The following is a 22,095-nucleotide window of genomic DNA, read 5'->3' on the forward strand; positions in this document are numbered from 1 at the left end:
CTTAATCATAATCAATTTGACAGGGACTGCCTCTAAATTGAGAGTATCAGGGGAAGGCAATGGAGCGTTTGATCCTTGCTCCTCATCTACCATACTGGCATCCCCTGAGATTTCTAACATGCATCCTTTCTTAGTAACTATCAGCCCCACAGATTGCTGCTGCATCGGTCTTGTTTTATCAGCAATGCTGCTCTAGGTCCAGTCACACTTGATACCTCTGCACCTTTTGTGTGTCTAAGAATCATTGTGCTGGGCTTCCAGAACTTCCATGGCACTATCTAAGGTTGTACTGTCCATTAAGGTTGCTACCAGCCACATGTAGGTACACAAATTTATATTAGTTAAAATGATGTAAAATTAAAACTCATGTTTCTCAGTTACACTAACTCTATTCAAGGGCTCAACAGTCCTAAGTGGCTAGTGGCTACTGTATTGGACATCCACGTAGAGAACATTTCATTCATCCCAGAAAGTTCTATTGTACTGTACTGCTCTAAGGCCCTGGTTGGTCTAGATATGCAACCCAGTTTTTTCTTCTCTTAAGGGTCTTGCCACCTTCCCAGAGCTCTTACAGGGGAAAAGGATGCTAATTCTCTCTCTCCAGAACCAGATCTCATAGACCTGCTATTCCAGTTGTCCCTCTCCAGGGCTTGTACCAGATGGGTTGAGAATAGGGCAAAAGACTCTGTTCTCAGGGATCTACCAGTATCTAGTCTCCTATTACTTTCTTGCCAACTTTCTTCCCCTTCCAACCCAGAAATCAATTTCTATTCTCAGTGAAAGGAAGCTGTACTTTTGTCTATACCCAAACTGTCCAATAGGAATATAATACAAACCACATATATATTTAAAAATTTTCTATTACCCACATTTTAAAAAGTAAAGGAACAGGTGAGATTAATTTTCTATATTTTATTTAACCCAATATATCCAAAATATCGTTTTAACATGTAATCAATATAAAATTACTAATAAGATATTTTACATTCTGTTTTAAAGTATGAAGTCTTTGAAATTTGGCTAGTTTCAATTTGGACTAGCCACATTTCAACTGTTCCATATTCACATGTGTTTAGAGGTTACTGCATTGGACATTGTCCAATATCTATCTTTTTTTTTAAGATTTATTTTTATTTATTTCTCTCCCCTTCCTTCCCGCCCTCTGCCCTGATGTTTGCTCTCTTGTGTCCATTTGCTGTGTGTTCTTCTGTGTCTGCTTGCATTCTCGGTAGCACCAGGAATCTATGTCTATTTTTTTGTTGTGTCATCTTGCTGCGTCAGCTTTCTGTGTGTGTGGTGCCACTTCTGGGCAGGCTGTGCTTTTTGCATGGGGTGGCCACTGTGTGGCATGGCACTTCTTGTGCGTGGCAGCACTGTGTGTGGGCCAGCTCACCACATGGGTCAGGAGGCCCTGGGTTTGAACCCTGGACCTATATGTTAGGCGGATGCTCTATCAGTTGAGCCACATCTGCTTCTATCTATCTTGATGCCATTCCATTACTTCATAAGGGCTAGGCTTTTGAAACTCAAAAACCAAGAAAAAATTCCCTGTTTCTATACATTTTGTTATATTCTTTTCCTGAAACAATGAGCAAAGACCAGCCTAAATGAGGTTGGATGGAATAGTGGGGGTGTCTTGGGTGGGATATAGGAAGATAAAGGCCATAGGATAAAAGGAAATACCTGGTAAAAAAAACTACTACAAAAACCATTGGTTCATATTTCAAAAATATTAGCCTGCCACAGTGAGTGTTTTAAGGACATAAACATTGCCATAGGATTGTTGGGAGTAAATTTGTTTGCTATAGAGTTAAAATAATGTCATTAGCAGTTAAAAACTGCAGTCATATTACTGAGCACAAGTATAACTGTGATGGTAACTGGAAAACACAACACAACAAACGCAGTGTTGGAAGCAAATCTTATTACTATGACTAGGGCATAGATAAATTCCATTAGTTGTTAAACCCTGCAATAATATCTCTGATAATTTTAATGCAAAAATTGTAAAACCCAAAGATAAGAATTTTATCACCAGGAAAGATAAAAATACAAGCCTATGGTTGCATTTCAAAGACTAGAATCTCCATTTTGGGGGTTTCTGAAATGGTGACTAGAAAAGCTGCTTCACTGAAATTAGTTTTTGTCATTTTCAAAACCATAATGGCAGAGAAGATTTAATGTTTTTGGATGGCATTTCCCACTTACTTCTTTGTATTCTATCTTTTTAAAAATTTCTCTCCCCTTCTCCCCGCCCCAGTTGTCTCCTATGTCCATTCGCTGTGTGTTCTTCTGTGACCACTTCTATCCTTATCAGAGGCACCGGGAATCTGTGTTTCTTTTTGTTGTATCATCTTGTTGGGTCAGTTCTCTGTGTGTGGGGCACCATTCTTGGGTAGGTTGCACTTTCTTTCCCACTGGGCCTTACGGGGCACACTCCTTGTGCGTGGGGCTCCTACGTGGGGGATACCCCTGCGTGGCCCAGCACTCCTTGAACGCATCAGCACTGCACATGGGCCAGCTCCACACCGGTCAAGGAGGCCTGGGGTTTGAACTGCAATTCCAAATGTTGAATTCTCTGTTAAATAAAACATCTATAAAATTTTGTGGTCAACAATCCAGGGCAATTTGTTTGGGCAAATGAACAGGGCAATTATAACAATTTGCATCAACAGGCTTATTACATGCAGATTAAGCCTGGGACAGCAGAAGATGATAATTCAAGGTCACAGTAGGGAAACGGATGGGGCTCAACCGATTGAACTCTGTCTACCATATAGGAGGTCCAGGGTTTAGTGCCCAGGGCCTCCTGATGAGGGCAAGCTGGCCCTCACGGCGAGTTGGCCCACGCAGAGTGCCGGCCCATGTGGGAATGCTGCCCCACGCAGGAGTGTTGCCCTGCATGGGAATGCTGCCCAGTGAGGGAAGGCTGCCCTGAGCAGGAGTCCTGGCCAATGTAGAGAGCTGGCGCAGCAAGATGACACAAAAAGAGACACAGAGGAGAGAAAATAAGATGTAGCAGAACAGGGAGTTGAGGTGGCTCAAGGGAGTAATTTCCTCTCTCCTCTCTCCCACTCCAGAAGTTCCTAGGATCAGTTCCTGGAGCTGCCTATGAGAATACAAGCAGACACAGAAGAACACACAGCAAATGGACACAGAGAGCAGACACTGTAAACAGGATCAGAAACACAAAGGATAATCTCTGGAAGGGAGAGGGTCAGTAAGACATACATGCTGGTTTGTAGAAGGAATGGGGTCTTAAGTAAAGGGTACCTCCTAGCATGCCAAAGGATCCCAGCTAATACATTAGCAGGAAGAGTGGCTGGAGAATATCACTATATTCTTCCTGGTGATCATGGGGATTGAGGGAAAGTAACTTTTTAGCAATTTTGGTAAAATTGTTAGTCCATCTATATTATTGGTATTCCACTCTTAGTACCCTCTGCATTAGGGGAAAGGAAAAATATTAAATTTATTATTTAAGATTCTTTGAGGCAGTGATGTTTGGCAGCAACTAAGTATTGTCCGAGTATTCTTGATTTTTTTTTTTTCTTGCCTGTTTGTATCTGCTACCAAACAAAGTAGGGTACAATTATTCACTGTTTACTATGTGTCAGGAATTTTACATAAACATCTTAAGTCTTTTCAACATCCCAGAAAGGTAAGCATGATTATTTGTTTTGCACAATAGGAAGCTGCAACTCAGAGAGGTTAAGTAATTTGTACTATTTTCTTGCATGCATGCTAAACCTTGGTTTCTGAAACCTCTGAGATAACAGATTGTATCTTTTATATTCTATTAATAGCATAATATAGTTAATAGTTGGTATTAAATAATTGTCAGCTATGCAGACAAAATTTTAAGTCTAAAGATATTTTATATTGTAGGTTCAATAAATTTAGTTAGTAGACAAATTATTAAAAAAAAAAGGTGGGTGGGGAAATAGCCACTCCCTGGCCTCCAGGACACAGAGTCTGAACTTAAGCTCAGCAGCAGAACTAGTCTGCTCCTATTTCCTTCTTGCATTACTTCAGGCAACAATTTTAACCTAAGTCTTTTCTTAGCTACTTTGACAACTAGAAGTTGACTTCCACACCTTGAGGAAGATTCCCTTGGGGTTCTACTCACTTTTTTCTTTAAGAACGACATTCAGTATTTAAAATTGATTGTTTTTAAGATAATTTCTTTACAACCAAGTCTCTCTCTCTCCCTCTAAGAGGAAGAGAAGGAATATTAAAAGAAACTCGGATGACCACATGATAAAGTCTGAAGAACAATAATAAATAGGGTGCAAAAACCTACTGATCATCATGTGGTTGTTCTGAAGGGCAACTTGGATTAAAATAATTTATGACCATTTCTATAAATTAGCCATTAAAAATGCATATAGTGGGAGCGGATGTAGCTCAAGTGATTGAGCACCTGTTTCCCATATAGGAGGTCCTGGTTAGACGACCCCCCCCCCTCCTGGCACTGAGGAGAAGCATATACTTAGAGTCTATTAATGATTCAGAATATATTACTATAGGAGATCATAATGGCTGTAGGTTGTAGTGACTTAGTAAGCCACTCAGGAAGGAAGTCAGGGAGCTCTTAGATGTACACAAATTAAGAATCAATATAATTACGGTCATCTTAATATTTTAAAATTTGGATGATGCCCTTTCGCTGCGTTCTTGTGGTAGCAGATCACTTTTTAAAAGTTGAAGATGAACTCTACTTATTACTGAATTCAAATCTTTCATCTGTTTCCTCATCTTTCTTGGTTCTGATATCTCCCTGATTTCTCTTACTCCAAGTCTGCAGATGTGCTCAATTCTCACCCATCATTGCACTCGCCTGGGCTCAAAAAATTCTTTCCTAGACCCTAACACCTTTCAAGCTAGTTTGTCCATGCACCCTGCTTTTCATGAACAATGATCCTTACTTGTTTCCAGCCCCATCCTGCTTGTTTTCATTTCATGTTAGCTTCTGTTTCTCTCTTTTTTTTCAAACTACTTGCTCATGGCTAATAAGTGTCTCGTTCTCTGACCATTCTTTAGTCTCTTTACCACTTTACCGATTCCTTAAAGGTTGGGATTCTCCCGAAATTTCATTCGTTGTCCTCTTTACCACAGAAGTCTGTGAATCACCAGAAACGGTAAGCAAATTTTAGTGCTTTGTGATAGGTTATCTTCCCCCATGGGAACGTGTGTATAGCTTTCCTCATATTTGCAAAGGGTCCTTGGCGCTTTTAGTAAGATAAAGCGCCCCTGCTCTCACACTTGTCTTAGGTTATTTATCCTTTCCTTGACTTTAACCATACTTTTTTATATGTCAGCCACTCCAAATCCATCTACAGTTCCTACGAGGGGAAACGAGACTGACAATAAAGAGTAACTCTGCCGCCAAGAAATGTTGAAGAATTAGATAAAGAAGAAATTGCTCCGTAAACATTTCGTGCCTAGCGCAGCTTAAGGAATCCCGCACAGGACCAGACGCCTGAATGGGCGAGGGCCTGGCAGGGTCATTAGTTCATTTAGTAGGGGAAAAACCCCAGGAGGAATAGGGTGAAAAAGAGGCTGCGTGCGTAAGAACTCCAGTTGCTAGCTGCGGGAGAGAGGACGCGCCCAGGTTCTAGGGTGGAAAAAGGAAAGTACCGGGAGACAGCCACAGCAGCCTCACTGCCAAGAGTCGCAACACGGCCAACTCCAGGTTCTGCTCTCACTGACTGGAGTCAGAAACCCCGCCCGGCACCCGGCGGTGCCTTTGACGGACATCGACCTTCTGCAATCACCTTTCAGTTCACTATAAACATTCCTTATTCCTCCCGCCTACCGCGTCCCTTCCTCAGCCAGTCAGAGGAGTGGGCGGGATCATCCTTAGTGAGTTTCAATTTTTTTTTTATTTTTAAAGGATGGCCTGTGCGCCAGAGTTCTGGCTAGGGGGAAAGCACCCCTTGAGTTAGAGGTAGAGCCCCCGTGATGGGCATGCAGATCTACCAATGAGGCGCCCCGGTCACTCACGAGGCCCGGCCGTGAAGGTGGGCGGGGCATGCGCGGGGCCCGGCCAATGGCGGCCGGGCGGACGGAGGTTGAGCCGCCGTGGGTAGGGTTAGTGTGAGAGGTGCGGCGGGGGAGGTAATGATGATGGTGGCGGAGGAGGAAGGCGGGGGAGGGGGTGCTGGGCGCTGAGCGGCTGCGGCGGCTCTGACAGGGTTTTGTAGGGTGGGGGACGGTCGCCAGGCGCCTCCGTCAGGGAGGGGGCGGGCGTGAGGGGCGCCGTCCGCCTGAGGGGCTGCAGACCCCGGCTCCCGCGAACGCCGTGGCTGGCTCGGCTGTTCCATGTGGCTCCGGCAGGGATGGAGGACTCGGTGGCGGCGGTGGCGGCTGCTACTGTGGCGGCGACGGAGGAGCGGCGCTGAGGAGGGAACGGGGCCAGACTCAGCCCGACAGCGGGATTAGAGGTGTGAGGAGAGGTGGGAGTGCGGCGGGGTCGGGGCTCGGGACGGGGCTGGGATCCTCTGGCATCGTCCGGGTTGACAGGGACCGCGGGCGAGCCACCGCCTGCTTCACTGGGGCCAGAGGTCTGTGCGACGTGCGGGAGGAGACGAGGCTCCGGCGGGCTGTTCCCCTGAGGATGGGGGGAGGGAGGCACCGCGCCCCGAACCCGGCCCCGTGCACTTGCCCTGCTGGTCAGTGCTTCATGCCAAGCAGGAATTTCCATTTCCCTCCGGTTGGCAGCGAAGGCGAAGGAGAGCCCAAGTGGCCTGGAGCCGGGACACTGCCCTCTCTCTGCCTTGAAATTTCCCTCCTCGTTCCCATCCATTTTCCCCTCCGACCAAACAACAGCATTCCTCTCACCTCCCTGGTTTGTTCTGAGCACGTATTCTCGTACTCGAGGCTATTAATTATCGGTTGAAAAAAATAAAGTTTATTTGAAAATACTCCACCCCTCCCTCTGACTGGCGGTGCACATTAAACAGCATCCCTAGACTTTCCCGCTCTGCTCGCCCTTCTGTGATGCTAGGAGGGAAAGGTAGGGCCCTGATTTGGGTCTGTGGATTATTGTTGATGCCGAAATCCTGATGTGTTGCTCCACGTCTTCGGTGTGACTTGTAATTTCTTCCTGGGTGTCTTGCATCCTTGATGTTACCGACTTCTGAGGTTGGTGTTTTGTTTCATTGTTTGAAAAACATGCAAAGAACTGGGGCTTTCTGTTGCAGCCTTATCTAACGTGGATGGTTGGACACTTCACATGCTTCTATTCTCATTTCCTTTCTCTTTTTGTCTCTGTTATTGCTTTTCTGCCTCCAGAATAAACATCATATAGCCCAAAAGGTGGAATGGTGATGTCTCCATGAGGGAACCTCCTCTCATTCATCCTGTCATGCATATTATACTGTTCTCCACTGAACGATTCATTTAAGGTGGGATTTACCCTGTGAAACAGGGAGAAGACTAATGGACCCCAAACATCATTTCAAGCTGTAGTTGAGTTTTTTGAAATACTGACATATCTGCAAAGCTTGCTTGCTTTGGACCCTCTGCATTATTAAACTGCTGCGTTGCTAACCCAGAACTGCTCCAGTCTATTGATTGATCATCATGGCTTCAGTTTGGAAGAGACTGCAGCGTGTGGGAAAACATGCGTCCAAGTTCCAGTTTGTGGCCTCCTACCAGGAACTGATGGTTGAGTGTACTAAAAAATGGTAAGATGTGCCTGCCAGTGCAGTTTTCTGTGCTGTTGCCTAATCTCACTGTGACTTAAACTCTTCATCTTCTGATAGCATATTTCACTTTCTGTACTGTACAAGTGTGTAGGAGCTGGGCGGGGTGCAGATTACTCTAACAGGGACTGTGATGTGCACTGTTGCTGCTGGTACCGTCCCTGTGGGTTTTAATTACTGTACTTCAGTATGGCTCAGAGGACTGTAACTGGAAGAACACACTAAATACAGGAGAGTTGGTCTTGAGATTTTTCATCTTGGTTGTTACAAAAACTTTGATTTTTAGAGTTTTAAGGAAATAAAAGAATGGTGGTTGAAATATTGTGAACATATAGTTAATATAGAAATCTGCATTCTTGTGGGGATACTGGTAATCTATTTTATTTCGTTCTTGATTTTTCATTTTTTCTTTGCATAAGATAAAGACTTTTTCATTATTTAAATAGAATGCCAGTTCACATACCTTTAGAAATTCTTTTGTTATGTGCTTAGGCAACTGTGTTTTATTTTAATTGCCTAATGGGATACATTTCTTGGCTGGATTTAAGGAAGCAATTAGTGCTGGTGTGTGATTTGTTTCTTTCCTCTTGAACAAAGCAAATTTAAGGCATTCATTTCACTCCCTGGAATAAACATGAAGAATTTTTATCTAGTGAGAGAAAAAAGTTAAGCAAATGATCCTTTGGGTTTTGATTTATTGCAGAGTAAGCTACATTATCCAAAATAAGCCCATTTCATTGCCCACAAAGACTATAATCTCATGTGAAAAAGTAGCTTGCTCAATTCTAGAACTCTTATAGCTGATATTGAATATTCATTTGGAAACTACCTTTGAATGCTTTTCTTTTGCATTTATTAGGAATGTTATTATTATTTTTAAATTATTTTTTAAGATTTACTTTATTTTTTCTCTGCCTGTGCTCGCTGTCTGCTCTTTGTGTCCATTCACTGCGCATTCTTCTGTGTCTGCTTGTCTTGTCTTCTTGTCTTCTCTTTAGGAGGCACTGGGAACTGGATCCTGGGACCTCTGACATGGGAGAGAGGCAGTCTATCATTTGAGCCACCTCAGCTCCCTGGTTTGTTGTGTTTCTCATTATCTTTCCTCTGTGCCTCTTCATCTTGTTGTGTCAGCTTGCCATGCAGGCCAGCTCACCTTCACCAGGAGGCACTGGAAACCGAACCCTGGATCCCCCCACATGGTAGATGGGAGCCCAATTCCTTGAGCCATATCTGTTTCCCAGGAATGTTATTTCATATGCAGTTAACAAATGTGTGCACTGATTTTATAGCAGGCACCATGGGTACAGAGTTGAATATGACATAATCCCTGCCCTCAGGGAGTCCACAGTCTAGGATGGGAGACTATTGTGTAAATAAATTCACTCTAATAGCTACCATAATAGAAAAATGTATGATGTAGGGATTTGAATGTCTTCACCACTTAATGAGTACGTATCTTTGGGGACAATTTATTGAATTTCTCTGTGATTATTTCCATATTCTCAAAGGTAATAATGGTATCACTTTGTGGGAAGGGTTTTTGTGAAGATTAAATGAGTTCAAATATAAATGCTTGGAACATAATGTCAGGCACATAGTAAATGCCCAATAAATTGTACCCATTATTATGTACAAAATTGGCAGGGAAAGAAACAATAATTTCTGTAAGGCTAGGAAATGGGATCTTGGGATAGCTTCCTGGGATCTCAGCTGGGGTTTGAAAGATTTGTAGTTGTTTGCCAGGAAGCAAAGGAGGAATGGGTGTAGGGCATTCTTGACTGAACCAACAGCCTATGCAAAAGCATGGAGGCATTTAATAGCCTGTATGTGCTGGAAATTCAGGTAGTGTAGTTAGGGTCTTAAAGTGCAGCATGGCAGGCATGCAGTGAGATACGAGGTTCGAGAAGCAGGCAGGACTCGAATCATGGAGTTATGTGCTGTTATAAATGACCTAGCCTTTATTTTGTAGGTGATGGGAACATAGTGAAAGGTTTTGAGCAGAAGAGACAATAGGTTTGCATTTTGGAAAATCACCTGGATGGCAGACAGTGTGAGGTAAGGATCATAGTGGATGCAAGACTGGAGGCAGTGATGTTAGGAGCAACAGGCAAAGGAGAAAAATAGCTTAGACTAAAGCAGTGGCAGAGAGTATGGAGAAAACAGGCTGGAAGAACACTTAGGATACAAAATGGATAGAATATGGTTGTCATTTCATTTGGGGGCTTTGGAAGGGAGGGAATGAGGGAGAGGGAAAGGTCTCCCTTGACATGCATTCTGGCTTGGGATACGGGGTATGCTATTAACTAAGGTAGGGAATACACAGGAAGTATTACAAGTATTTCTTGGCAGTGTATTCATAACATCAACTTCAACATGCTTAAATTTGAATTCCTTTTCTTAAGGGAAATAGAACATATTAGGTGATTTCTCCCCAATAGTTGGCAGCATCCTTGAAATTTCTTCCTCCTTGAAAAGTATGTAAGTTATTGTTAATATGTCTCAAGGTGAAAGCTAGAGTGAGTATTTAACTTGATTATAATTTAATAGATGACTTGATTAGTTTTAGAGAGAGCCATTATGGTACATCTGTTAAATTAGATCTGGCGGGAAGCAGACTTGGCCCAGTGGTTAGGGCATCCATCTACCACATGGGAGGTCCGTGGTTCAAACCCTGGGCCTCCTTGACCCGTGTGCAGCTGGCCCATGTGCAGTGCTGATGCGCACAATGAGTGCCGTGCCATGCAGGAGTGTCCCTGCGTAGGGGAGCCCCACGCGCAAGGAGTGTGCCCCCGTAAGGAGAGCCACCCAGTGCGAAAGAAAGTGCAGCCTGCCCAAGAATGGCGCTGCACACACGGGAGAGCTGACACAACAAGATGATGCAACAAAAAGAAACACAGATTCCTGTGCCGCTGACAACAACAGAAGCGGACAAAGAAGAATACGCAGCGAATAGACACAGAGAACAGATAACTGGGGTGAGGGCAGGCGGGGGGGCGGGGAAGGGGACAGAAATAAATAAATAAATAAATCTTAAAAAAAAAATTAGATCTGGCCTTAACACAGAAGCTCTTGGATGTTCTCCTAGAATTTTTGGACATATAGTTCTAAATATTTTGATTTCTTTTCTCTCATTTAAAAATACAGTTAAAAGCTAACAAAGCGACAGTGCCCAAATTTGAGGTATTGGAATTTTATTTTAGTATGTGTTGCTTAGATTAAGTGGATCCTTAAATAGAACTTATAAATCTTTTCCTTATATATTTGTTATAATGATTTTTAGTTAGTATTCGCCAAGAGTCCTTGTGAAGGGTACAGATTAGGCCCAGTCTCTGTATTCTGTAGTGGGTTGTTTTTTTTTTATTTGTTTTTTGTTTTCCATTCCTTATTTTGATCCATGCAAGAAGTCCTAAATTAGTGGATGTGTATTTGCTGAATTAGAATCCATTTAAAGGTCATGGACTAAAAATAGACTTGGGCAAATAATAACATTTTTTTATCAGCTGATTTTACATTTTAGGCATTATTTTGATGCATGAAAGAATAAAAAGAAGGAAATTTAGAGCTGACAGAGACATCAGTAGTAGGACTGAGAAGAATTGCAAGTGTTGAGAAAATAAGAAAATAAATCTGGTATGAGTTAGAAAAGAAAGGATAAACTATAGGAAAAAAGAATAGTTAGCTTTCTGCTAGATTGTGCCTTTGGAGGTTACCTGTGTATATGGGTGCCATTGCCTTTTGGGGAAGTGGGAGTGGGTTTAAACAAAGTTATAATATGGTAACATATGCAAAATAAAATTTCCTATTTTAACCACTTTCAAATATACAGTTCGGTGGTGTTAATTACATATACAATGTTGTGCTGCCATCACCACCATCCATTACCAAACCTTTTCCATCACCTCAGACAGAAACTCTGTACCAATATTAACTCCCCATCTGTACCTCTACTCCTGGTAACCTGTATTCTAATTTCTGACTATTAACTTGCTTATTCTAATATTTCATAAAAGTGAGACAATACAATATTTGTCCTTTTGTGTCTGGCTTATTTTACTCAAACTGATATCGCCGAGATATCAGGAATAAAGTATCCAAACTTTATTCCTTTTTTATGGCTGAATAGTATACCATTGTATGTATATACCACATTTTATGTGTGTATCTGTTGATGTACACTTGGGTTGCTTCCATTTTTTGAAAGTGAAATAATGCCATATGTATCTGTTGAGTCCTTGCTTTTAGTTCTTTTTGGTATCTACCCAGAAATGGGATTACTAGGTCATGTAGTAATTTGATACTTAACTTTCTGAGGAACAGCCAAATTTTCCACAATGGCTGCACATTTTTTATTTCCACGAACAATATACAAGATTTCCCATTTCTCTGAATCCTCAACAATATTTGTTATTTTCTGGTTTTATTAGTAATAGCCATTTAGTGGGTTTGAAGTGGTATCTTATTATGATTTTGATTAGCATTTCCCAAATGGTTAATGATATTAAGCATCTTTTCATGTGTTTATTGACCATTTGTATATCTTCTTTGGAGAAATGTCTACTGAAGTCTTTTGCCTATTTTTAAAAATTGGGTTATTTTTCTTTCTGTTGAGTTGAAGGATTTCTTTATATATTCTATATATTAAACCCTTATCAGATATATGGTTTCCAAATATTTCCTCCCATTCTGTAGATTGTTTTCATTTTCTTAACAGTATCCTTTAACACAAACATTTTTAATTTTGCTGAAGTCTAATTTATTTTTTTTCTTTTATTGCTTGTGCTTTTGTTATAAAGTGAAGAATCCATTGCCTAATACAAGATCTTGAAGATGTTCCTCTATGTTTTCTTCTAGGAGTTTTATAATTTTATTTATTATATTTATGTTTTTGGTCCATGTTGAGTTGATTTTTGTATATGGTATGATTAGGGCTTCACTTGCTACTGCCTTTTAAAACCTTGCTACTTAAAGTGTTTTCTGATCATCAGGAGCCTTGGCCAGTCCTGGGAATTTTTTTGAACTGCAGACTCTCAAGCCTTTACCTTAGACCTCCTGAATTAGAATGTACATTTTAATAAGACCCACAGTATGCATATTAAAGTTTAAGAAGCAGCATTTTAAAATGTTTTCACCCTTACCCAAGTGCTCATTCTTGACTTTTGGATTAAGTATATTCAAAATACTCTGAGTTCTGTATGAATTTGTAACTTGAGAGAATGAAGGTGGTAGCTAGGATGGGATTCAGGAAAGGCATAGTGCTACTGGAAGAGAATAATGGGAATCAGGGATATGTTTTCCAAGGGAGAGTATTATTTCTGTGATTAAGGTGAAGAGAAACTTTTCCCATGTTCCTAGTCATGGCCATAGGCTATGAGTATGGACATGAGAGATAAAAGGATGAATAGTCATATTTGTTTTAGATCTAAGCCATGAATAAGCTCATACTACCTTGCCTTTAATCAGTGGATGGATTCTGTAGATTAGAGGTTTTAGGGTTTCTGTGTTCTTAAGCTTCTCTTTTTTGTTTCTTATAGGATTTTGTCTTTGTCCTGTCTGATGTGGGGTGAGTTTTTTTAGTTCAACATGACTCGCTTTCTGATTCTTTCATGGTGTTGGTTCTAGAATTTAGATCAGGAATAAAAATCAGAATGACTTTTATTCATCTGAGAGAACGACAGTATACTTTGAGGTCCTTGTTTTAGTTTCCTGGCTGTTAAAACAAATAATATACAATGGATTTACTTAGCAACAGGAAATTATAAGCTTACAGTTGCAGAGGCTAGAAGGCTTGCTTCTTCCAAGGTCTGTATTTTCTGGCTGGCTGGCCATGTATGTAGTTCTTTGGCTTTTCTATTACATGGCAATACACATGGTGATGTCTTCTCCTTTCTTCCATGGGTTCTGATGTTTTCTGGCTTCTGGCTGTTCCTTCTGGCTTCTCTTCCTGTCTGACTTTCACTCTGCTTATAAAATCTTCAGTAATCTGGATTAAAGCCCAACCTGGTTTCAGTTGGACCACACTTTAACTGAAGTAACATTTTGAAGAGATCCTATTTACAATGGGTTTACACCCATCAGAATGTGAAGCAAGACCTCAAGAACATGTTCAAACTGGGGTACACAATTCAGTCCACCACAGTCATTCCTCATTACTTCTTGGTTGTCGTATAAAGGGGCTGGAATATATTTGGAGAAGATAGGGGTTTATACTCCTTTCATTGTTGTCACCATGTTAAGTATTACTCTTGCTTAACTGATGTAGCATTAAGATTCACCACAGTAGATGAATTTGAGAGGAAGACTGTACTGTCAATTCTATCTTTATTTCCTATCCTGTTCTTTTATCATCTGTAGGCCTTTCAGTGGCTATACAGGTGTGTTTTAGTTTGCAAAAGGGGTGCCGATGCAAAGTACCAGAAATGTGTTGGCTTTTATAAAGGGGTAAGAGCTTACAGTTCCAAGACTGTGTAATTCCAACTCAAAGCACCATAAGAGGTGCTTTCTCACCAAAGTAAGCTGCCACCTGGTGAAGCAAGATGGTGGGTAATCTCTGTCTGGTTTCTGCCTTCCCCTCTGGGCTCCTTTTCTTAGGCCCAGCTGCTCTGCTTTCTTCCCGATTTCAGCCAAGCTAGCATAGGGCTCATCTCTTTTCTGGCCTCCTATATCAGTCTTGGCTGTTCCGTATTCTTCCCAAGTTCAGCTATAAGCTATCAGGCATATGGCAGGGCTGGTCTCCTCTTGAGCTGCTCTGTGGGCCCCGCATCTTGGGGGCTTCATGCTTAACCAATCTTCTCTCTCACATAGCAGAATAAAAAATTTGCCAGCTCCCTTTATTCCTGTCTGTCCCAATGAGTCCATTTATATCAGACTCAGCAAGGGGACAGGGACTCACCCTGAGTCACACCTCACTGATGTAGTACCATCAAAATCCCTATAGCAATCTTATCAAGTAATCTAACCAAAAATCCCTATAGCAATCTTATCAAGTAATCTAACCAAAGACCCTTCATTTAATGCAATCAAAGGGTATTACACCCAGAGGAACATTTTACAAACATAATCTTTCTCTTTTTGGGATTCATAAAATAACCTCAAACTGCCACAAGGTGTATACGGAAAATGCTTGAAAGTTGTCAGGTTGTGGCTGTGATGATAATTTAACTAGGTTGCAGAATTAAATTCTGGAAGGCACTCCCTAATATATAATCACAATTATGTATGAGTGTGTAGTATATTTTGTGTATATGTGTCTGTATTATCTACATATTTGAACATTTTATATAAAAATTTATATTTCTTCAGTCCAACTCCTACTTGTGGTAGGAGAACGAAAAATATTCAGAGTGCCGTAAAATTTTCCCAAAAAGTCATGAATTTATTTTAGTTTATTTTTCTATGTCATATAGAAATTACTTTTTCTTTTTAAATATAATTTTAGAATATAATTTAATTTTATATATGTAATAAAATTACATGGCTCAGAATTTTAGAGGTACAAAAAGATGTGTATGTCCCTGAAAGTAATTCTTCATCTCCTCCATTGCTCCTTTTGTTTTATAAAAAAAGGGTGTGAGAGAGTAGAGGGATGGGCTGTGGAGGGTGAGAGAAAAAGGGGGCAGGATTGACTGGCGATGGGCAAATGACATATCATTTGGCCAGAATGTATGCATAGCCCTTAGGGTTGGTGCGTGCCGGTGCTAGACGAAATATCTAACATGATGTTGCGCACGCTTTTTTGGGGTGGATAGCGCTGTGGCTGGCTTAACCGCGAAGAATTCTCAGACGTATAGCAATAAAGGGGGGCGGAGGGTGCACCCAAGCCCTTTACGCCGAGGGAAGCGAACCCGTACCGACGGCTAAAGTCAGAGAGCTTCACAGCAAGCAGCTTCACAGGCGGGATGTACAGTGGGAAGGGGGGTGAGGACGTGGTCGAGATTGAGGAATGGAATCAGAGGTAGCAAGACGTTGGTAATGGATTTGAACAAATGAGGAAAATACACTGTCAGCATGATCTTTGGCAAGGCGGATGATTCGTCGAATGGCCCAAGGACCAACGGTGAGACCTAGGATGATGAGCAGAACTGGGGTTAGTAACGGGAGGAGATAGGGGAGGAGGGGCTGCAGGAAGCCCCAGGAACCAGCAGTTTGGGCTCGTTCAAGTCGGCGTTGGTTGAGACCTTTTTCAAGTTCTTTTAAGCTGGAGTCTACTAAACCGGTATAGTTGGCATAGACGCAGCATTCTTCTCCCAGAGCTGCACATAGGCCACCTTCTTTGAGGAGGAGGAGGTCAAGGCCTCGGCGGTTTTGCAGGACAACTTCTGAAAGGGAATTGAGGGAGTCTCTAAGATATTTGACTGCATCTCGGAGGTAGATGATATCAGAGTCTACTACTGCTTGTCTGAGGTTTTGGAGGGCGGAGGCTTGTGTGGCTAGGGCTGCAACACCAGTGGCAGCTCCAGCTGTAGCTAGGAGGGAAGTGACAGTGAGTACAGCAGTAATAGGTTCGCGTTTGTGGAGGTAAATAGCTTCTTGAGTGTGATCAAAGGCTTCAAAGAAATGTAGAGGAGTGTGATAGACGACTCAAGGCGTGAGGAGGATGAGAGCACACGTTTCTTTGGTCTTGTTAAGTGTGGCAACAGATAAGCATGGGGTAAGTCCGGTGGAAGAGCAGAGCCATTGGATGGTGTTTAGAGGAACTAAGTATTTGGCAGAGATGTTTGGGGAGGCATAGTTGGCACAGGCAGTAAGGCTAGGAGTGTGGGAAGAACGGGGGTGAATGCATAAACCTTTGGAAGAGATGTGTGTAAAAGTGAGTGGGACATGAGTAGATTGATTCCAATTGCAGGAAGAGGGGGAATTGTCGGTGGAGGAAGTAAAGAGTGGTGAAGGGATAGCAAGTGGATCATAGAGGGGGAGGCTGGGGGAAAGACACAACCAGCAAGAGCGAGTGAGGTTTGGGTGGGAGGCGTTGAGAGAGGAATAGGAGGCGTTTAGGAGTTTGAAGTAGGGACTAGAGGGGATGAGAGGATGTGATTGTATACCTGAAGCGGGGGGGGGGGAGTGGGGCTTGTAGAAGGGGCGACGGCGGCCGAGGTGGAAGAGATTTTGAGGGGAGTAGATGAGGACGGAAGAAGGTGAACAGTGGGTGAGGGAGGAGGGTTAAGGATGTGGTTGGGACCAATAGCAGAGGGTGGGGCGGAGACAACACGCTTTTGGATTTCAAACAAAGCGCCACGATCATAGTTGCTCATATACAACCGGAGTCCATAGGGGCGAGCGGCCAGCCATGTATCGTCGTTTGGGTTTTTTACTGTCAGCAAAATGAAGTCCCAACGGGAATTGTTGGCTACTTGGAGAGAGAGATACGGGTCTCTGTTGGGGGCGCCGGACCATCCATGGGCCATGGTCACACATCCCCAAGAGGGACAGTAGAAGTGTGATGGGTCATGACAACCTCGAGCACTAGCAGGACAGATGTAAAAACCAGACACAGGGTTAAATTGAGGGCCAAGGAGACGATTGTTTCGAGAAAGCAGGCATGCTGTATTCCCGCCTCGACAGGATGAGGAATGGTGGAAGCCTACTTTTGCTTTTTTGATGTTACTCTCTTGGCATTCGGGACGGAAGGCAATTCCAGCAAGAGGGCAGATGTGCGTGAAAAAGGAGGGAGCGACACTAGTAACATTATAAGCGAGAACACGTTTTTCTGGAAATGTCTGCAGGGTCCAGTTGAATGGCTGATGGGAGGAGGAGCTTTGGGCAGAGGAGGCTAGAGACAACATGAGAATGAGGAGATGGATGAGGTAGGGGAGGGTAGGGGAACAGGAGGCGGGGGTATGAACAGAGCGGGCTCGTCGGAGGAGTTGGAGAACTTGGCGTTCGATGGGGTCATCATCTTCAAGGGAAAGACGGCTTAGGCGGCGGGCAAAGAAACGTTGTTGATGTCGTTCGCGGCGAGAAAGAGCTGGTGTGGTTCCCATGGACGACGGTGTCGGAGAGGTAGACTCAGGTGAATTTACCTGGGGGCGTATAGTGGTCATGGGAGAAGGACGACGAGAGAGGTGAAAGTGCCAATTAAAAGTAGAAAGGCGACAGCGAGGAGGAGGCGTTGACGGAGGTTCCAATCTGTTGGGGCTGTAGCTGCGAGGCAAACAGCTGAGAAGATTGTTAAGAAAATGAAAATTACAAGAAAGAAGCAGAGTAAGAGTGGGTGCGAGGGGAGCTTGAGGAGCATCTGCACTGAGAGTTCTTTTCTGATGAACTATAAAGCACGTTTTGGTGAAGGTCAGGCACTTTTCAACGGCGGGTTGCGGAGGTAGCAAAGGCTTTTCTTGTGGAGTATGCAGAGTTGGGTCCTTTGAGAGATCTGTAATGACAAAAGAAGGAGAAGAGAGCCCTCATAGAGGAGGGGCAATCAGCAGAAAGAAACTCGGAGAGAGCACTTATTTAAATATAAGCATTTCAGGGAGGGGCTGGTTGGTGCTGAATTTGAGCGAATGGGGCGACATCTGGGCCTCCGCTGTCAATGTTGTCTCTCACGGAGGGCATAGGGTACTTATCATTAAGGGGAACCTTGGGGTCGGTGGCAGGCCTGATATAGCGCCCAGGAACCCAGAGGGTTGTGGCTCAGAGTCTGGGAAGATACAAGCAAAACCTCTCCCCTGTGCTAGCAAGGGAGCCGGGTCCTGCCAAAGATTTGTGGCAGGGTCTTTCCAGTGAACAAGAGGGACTTGCGAGGGTTGCCACATGGGTCCCCAATGTTTGTGGGTTGGGGAAAGTCCCTTGTCATCGAAGGTCAGGAGATTGTGATGAATAAGGCAGGCAGTGATGACGTCAGCAGGGGCTTTATGGGGGGAGGAAGCTCTTTCTTTTTGAATGAGTAGCTTGAGCTGTTGGTGAGTGCGCTCAACAATTCCTTGCCCTTGTGGATTGTAGGGGATGCCAAAATGGTGTGTGATGTGGTACATTTGTACGAAGCTGGCAAAGGTGGCACTGCGATAGGCTGGTCCATTGTCGGTTTTGAGATCCCAGGGAATTCCCATGAATAGAATGGCTTGTCGGAGTGCTTTGATGCAATGTTTAGCGCTCTCTCCTGTGAGGGGCACGGCGTAGCACAGGTGCGAGAAAGTATCAACTGCAACATGAAGATACTTAAGGCGTCCAAAGGCGCTAACGTGTGTGACGGCAAGTTGCCAGTGGGAGTTAGGCCGTAGGCCGCGGGGATTAGCTCCGCGAGGCTGCAAGGGTCCAAGAGGCAGCAAAGGTGCACATGTTTGGCAGGAGCGCACAAGATGTTTGCATGTTTCAATGGGGAGGTCTGGGAAGAGCTTTTGAATGGATCGCGCTGAGAAGTGGAATTGAGAGTGTAGGAGCTTAGCTTGGTTGACAAAGTCTCCCAGTCTTGTTTTGTCAGTGAGGTTTTCTTGAATGGCAACTGGGCATACATGGCGGCCGGATGCTAAAGCGTCGGCGAGGGCATTTCCTTGAGCTAGCGGTCCTGGCAGGCCAGAGTGACTTCTGATATGAGCAATGAACCAGGGTTGTTGCCTTTCTTCAAGCAGTCGCTGTACAAAAGCGAGTGCTTGGTCAATAGTTAAGTCACTGGGTAGGAAAGTAGCAAGCGGGAGGCTGCGACACACTTGTAAAGTGTATAAGCTGTCTGTGAAGATGTTAAGAGGCTGGTCCGGGTAGAGATTGAGGACTGCGGCGACAGCTAAAAGTTCACCTGTTTGGACAGAAAAGTCATTAGCAAACACCAATTGTCGTGGCTTAGGTTCTCTTGGCGTATATATGACAGCAGCGAATGCCTTTTTTGAAGCATCGGTGAAAGCAGTGATGGCAAAAGGAATTGGCTTTCTTGCGGGCAGCGGATGGAACGGGTTGGAAAATGCTAATTGAGATACCCCTTGTAGTAGTGGATGATGCGGATAGTGATTGTCAAAAGAGCCACGAAAGAATTCTATTAGGCCTTGCATTTGGGCATTATTCATGATGAGAGAGGTAACTTCTTTTGCATCAAAGGGCCAAACGATGGTGTGTGGCGGGACGCCGTACGTTTGTATGGAGAGAAGTACTAAGTCAGTGGCTAATGTGATCCAAGCCCTTGTAAATGGGCAGATTTTTGGGAGTTTACTTTTTGACGTGTGTAGAAAAAGAAGAGGACCATCTTGCCATAGGAGACCCGTTGGGGTGACTGGTGTTGGCAAAACTAAGGCAAGGATTGGGATCTCGGGAGAGAATCGCTCTAGGCGGCATTGCTGGAGTGCAGCATTTACTTGTTGGATGGCTTCTTTGGCAGCTGGGGTGATGGTGATAGGGCGAACGACTGCAGCGGATGGACTGCACTTAGTCTGCAGGAGCTCGAAAAGGGGTTGCATTTGCGCTGTTGTGATGGGGAGTGCTGATTGAAGCCAATTGATTTGTCCGCAAAGCCGTTGGAGCTCAGTCAGCGTCATGTGATCAGAAACATGGATTTGCGGGCTGGTGGGCCGAATATATTGATGAAAATGAAAGCCTAAGAACTGGAAAGGTGGCTGGGGGTTGACTTTGTCAGGTTGCACTATTAATCCAAGACTTGAAAGGTTTGTCGTAACTGCGGAGAGTAAATCATTGAGAAGTGTGTTAGAACTTGCTGCTAAAAGGAGGTCGTCCATATAGTGGATGATGTATGTGTGCTCTGGATGGAGCTTAGAGCGTAGCGGCTCAATGGCATGATTGACATAGAGCTGACATATAGTTGGACTGTTCCGCATGCCTTGTGGTAGTACTCGCCATTGGAATCGGAGTGCTGCTCCTTGATTGTTGGTACGCGGGACTGTAAACGCAAATCGTGGACAGTCTCGCGGGTGAAGAGGAATGGAGAAAAAGCAATCTTTGATGTCAATGGTGGCTGCATAAAAATGCTGAGGGACTGCAGTGGGATGCGGGCAACCAGGCTGAGGTGATCCCATTGGCTTAATATGTTTGTTAATTTCTCGAAGGTCATGAAGGAGGCGGAACTTGCTCGTGTTCTTCTTATTGATGACGAAGACTGGCGAATTGTAGGGACTGGTAGACGGCTCAATATGCCCTGCTTGTAGCTGTTCTTCGACGAGGGCAGAGAGAGCTTGCAGTTTATGAGTTGGCAAGGGCCACTTCTCGACCCAGATGGGCTCCTCTGTGTCCCATTCCAGAGGGATAGGGTCAGGTCTTGAGATGGGAGCAGTGGCCCCTATAAGGGGGGGGGGCGGCGCAGCTATGAAGGCTTCTGTGGTGATTCGAGCTTTTAGCTGGCTGAGTACATCTCTTCCCCACAGGATGGTTTGGACTGAAGAAAGGACGAGTGGACGAATCTGGCCTTCGTGACCTTCTCGGTCGCTCCAATGCAGAGGCTGGGAGGTTTTCCAGGAGGTAGCAGCTCCCGTGGCGCCGATGACTTGAGGGCCGGTTTCGAGGGGCCAATGATTGAAGGCGGCGATTTCAAAGGGAATACAAGAGATTTCAGCACCAGAGTCTAAGAGCCCTTTAAGCCATTGTCCGTTTATTTTAAGCTCTAAGGAAGGTTTTTGGTGACGTTTGATAGGCATTGTCCACATTAAGGTTTTGGAGCTCTCTGGAGGGCCTCTTGGGGGAGGGGCTGAGGCCTGCCCCGCTGGAAGTTTAAAGGCTGGGAGATACGTTGCGATGAGCGGCAATCGTGGGCCCAGTGATACCCCTTGCCACAGCGCGGGCATGGTGTGGGGGGGCCTCTTGGTCTGTGCAGTGCTACGGCAGGGCGGGGAGCTGCCTGTTGAGGGCACTCGCGGACAAAATGACCGGGCTGACCGCATCGAAAGCAGGCAGAAGTGGAGGCAGATGACACAGCCATGGCGGAAGCGAAGGCAGCAGTAAGTGCTTTAGTCTGTGGGTCAATATCTCGACAAGCCAATACCCATTCATGTATTGGCTTATCACGGATAGGAAGAATAACGGCCCGGAAGGGTGCAAGGCACCCATCGAGAATGAGTTCTTTTGCTAACACAAACTGAGCATCTTCGTTAGTAATTTTCCGCTGGCATGCTTCTAAAACGCGTGCGACAAATGCTGGAAAGGTTTCTTGCGAGTCTTGAAGCATTTGCGTAAATTTGGTGGACTGCTTGGTAGAAACTAAAGAGAACGATCGCTGGACAAGAGCTTTTACTCGGTGCCAAAACCCTGGATCTATGTTTATATAAGAACGAGGGTCAGCATAGTTGTTAATTCCTGTGTAGGCGTCAGCTGGATCTTGGATACCCGCCTGGACATTTTCTACCACTTGCTTATCAACAGCTACTTGATAGTAAGCACGCCATTCAAGGAACTGGCCTGGCGGAAGGATGGAACGGGCTAGAGAAATCCAGTCATAAGGAAGAGCAAGTTGAACCCCTAACTC

General features: G+C 44.2%; 1 protein-coding gene across 18 annotated transcripts in view; it reads left to right on the top strand.

Annotated features, from left to right (window-relative positions):
• EHBP1 (EH domain binding protein 1) overlaps window positions 1–22,095 on the top strand; it is a 524,220-nt gene that overhangs the window by 35,982 nt on the left and 466,143 nt on the right. For 3 of the 18 annotated variants that reach the window (XM_058278664.2, XM_058278650.2, XM_058278655.2), the window contains exons 1-2: window positions 6,030–6,446; window positions 7,297–7,691. The exons of 1 other annotated variant lie outside the window; for it this stretch is intronic. In XM_058278664.2, the coding sequence (XP_058134647.1) occupies window positions 7,588–7,691 (104 nt within the window). In that variant the 5' untranslated portion in view covers window positions 6,030–6,446; window positions 7,297–7,587. Of the gene's footprint in view, window positions 1–3,197; window positions 3,217–5,996; window positions 6,459–7,296; window positions 7,692–22,095 lie in introns of those variants that run through there. 14 more of the 18 variants (XM_058278646.2, XM_058278663.2, XM_058278656.2 and 11 more) reach the window with 10 other exon arrangements.

This window comes from Dasypus novemcinctus, chromosome 17 (assembly GCF_030445035.2).
Source record: "Dasypus novemcinctus isolate mDasNov1 chromosome 17, mDasNov1.1.hap2, whole genome shotgun sequence".
NCBI classification, from domain to species: Eukaryota; Metazoa; Chordata; class Mammalia; order Cingulata; family Dasypodidae; genus Dasypus; species Dasypus novemcinctus.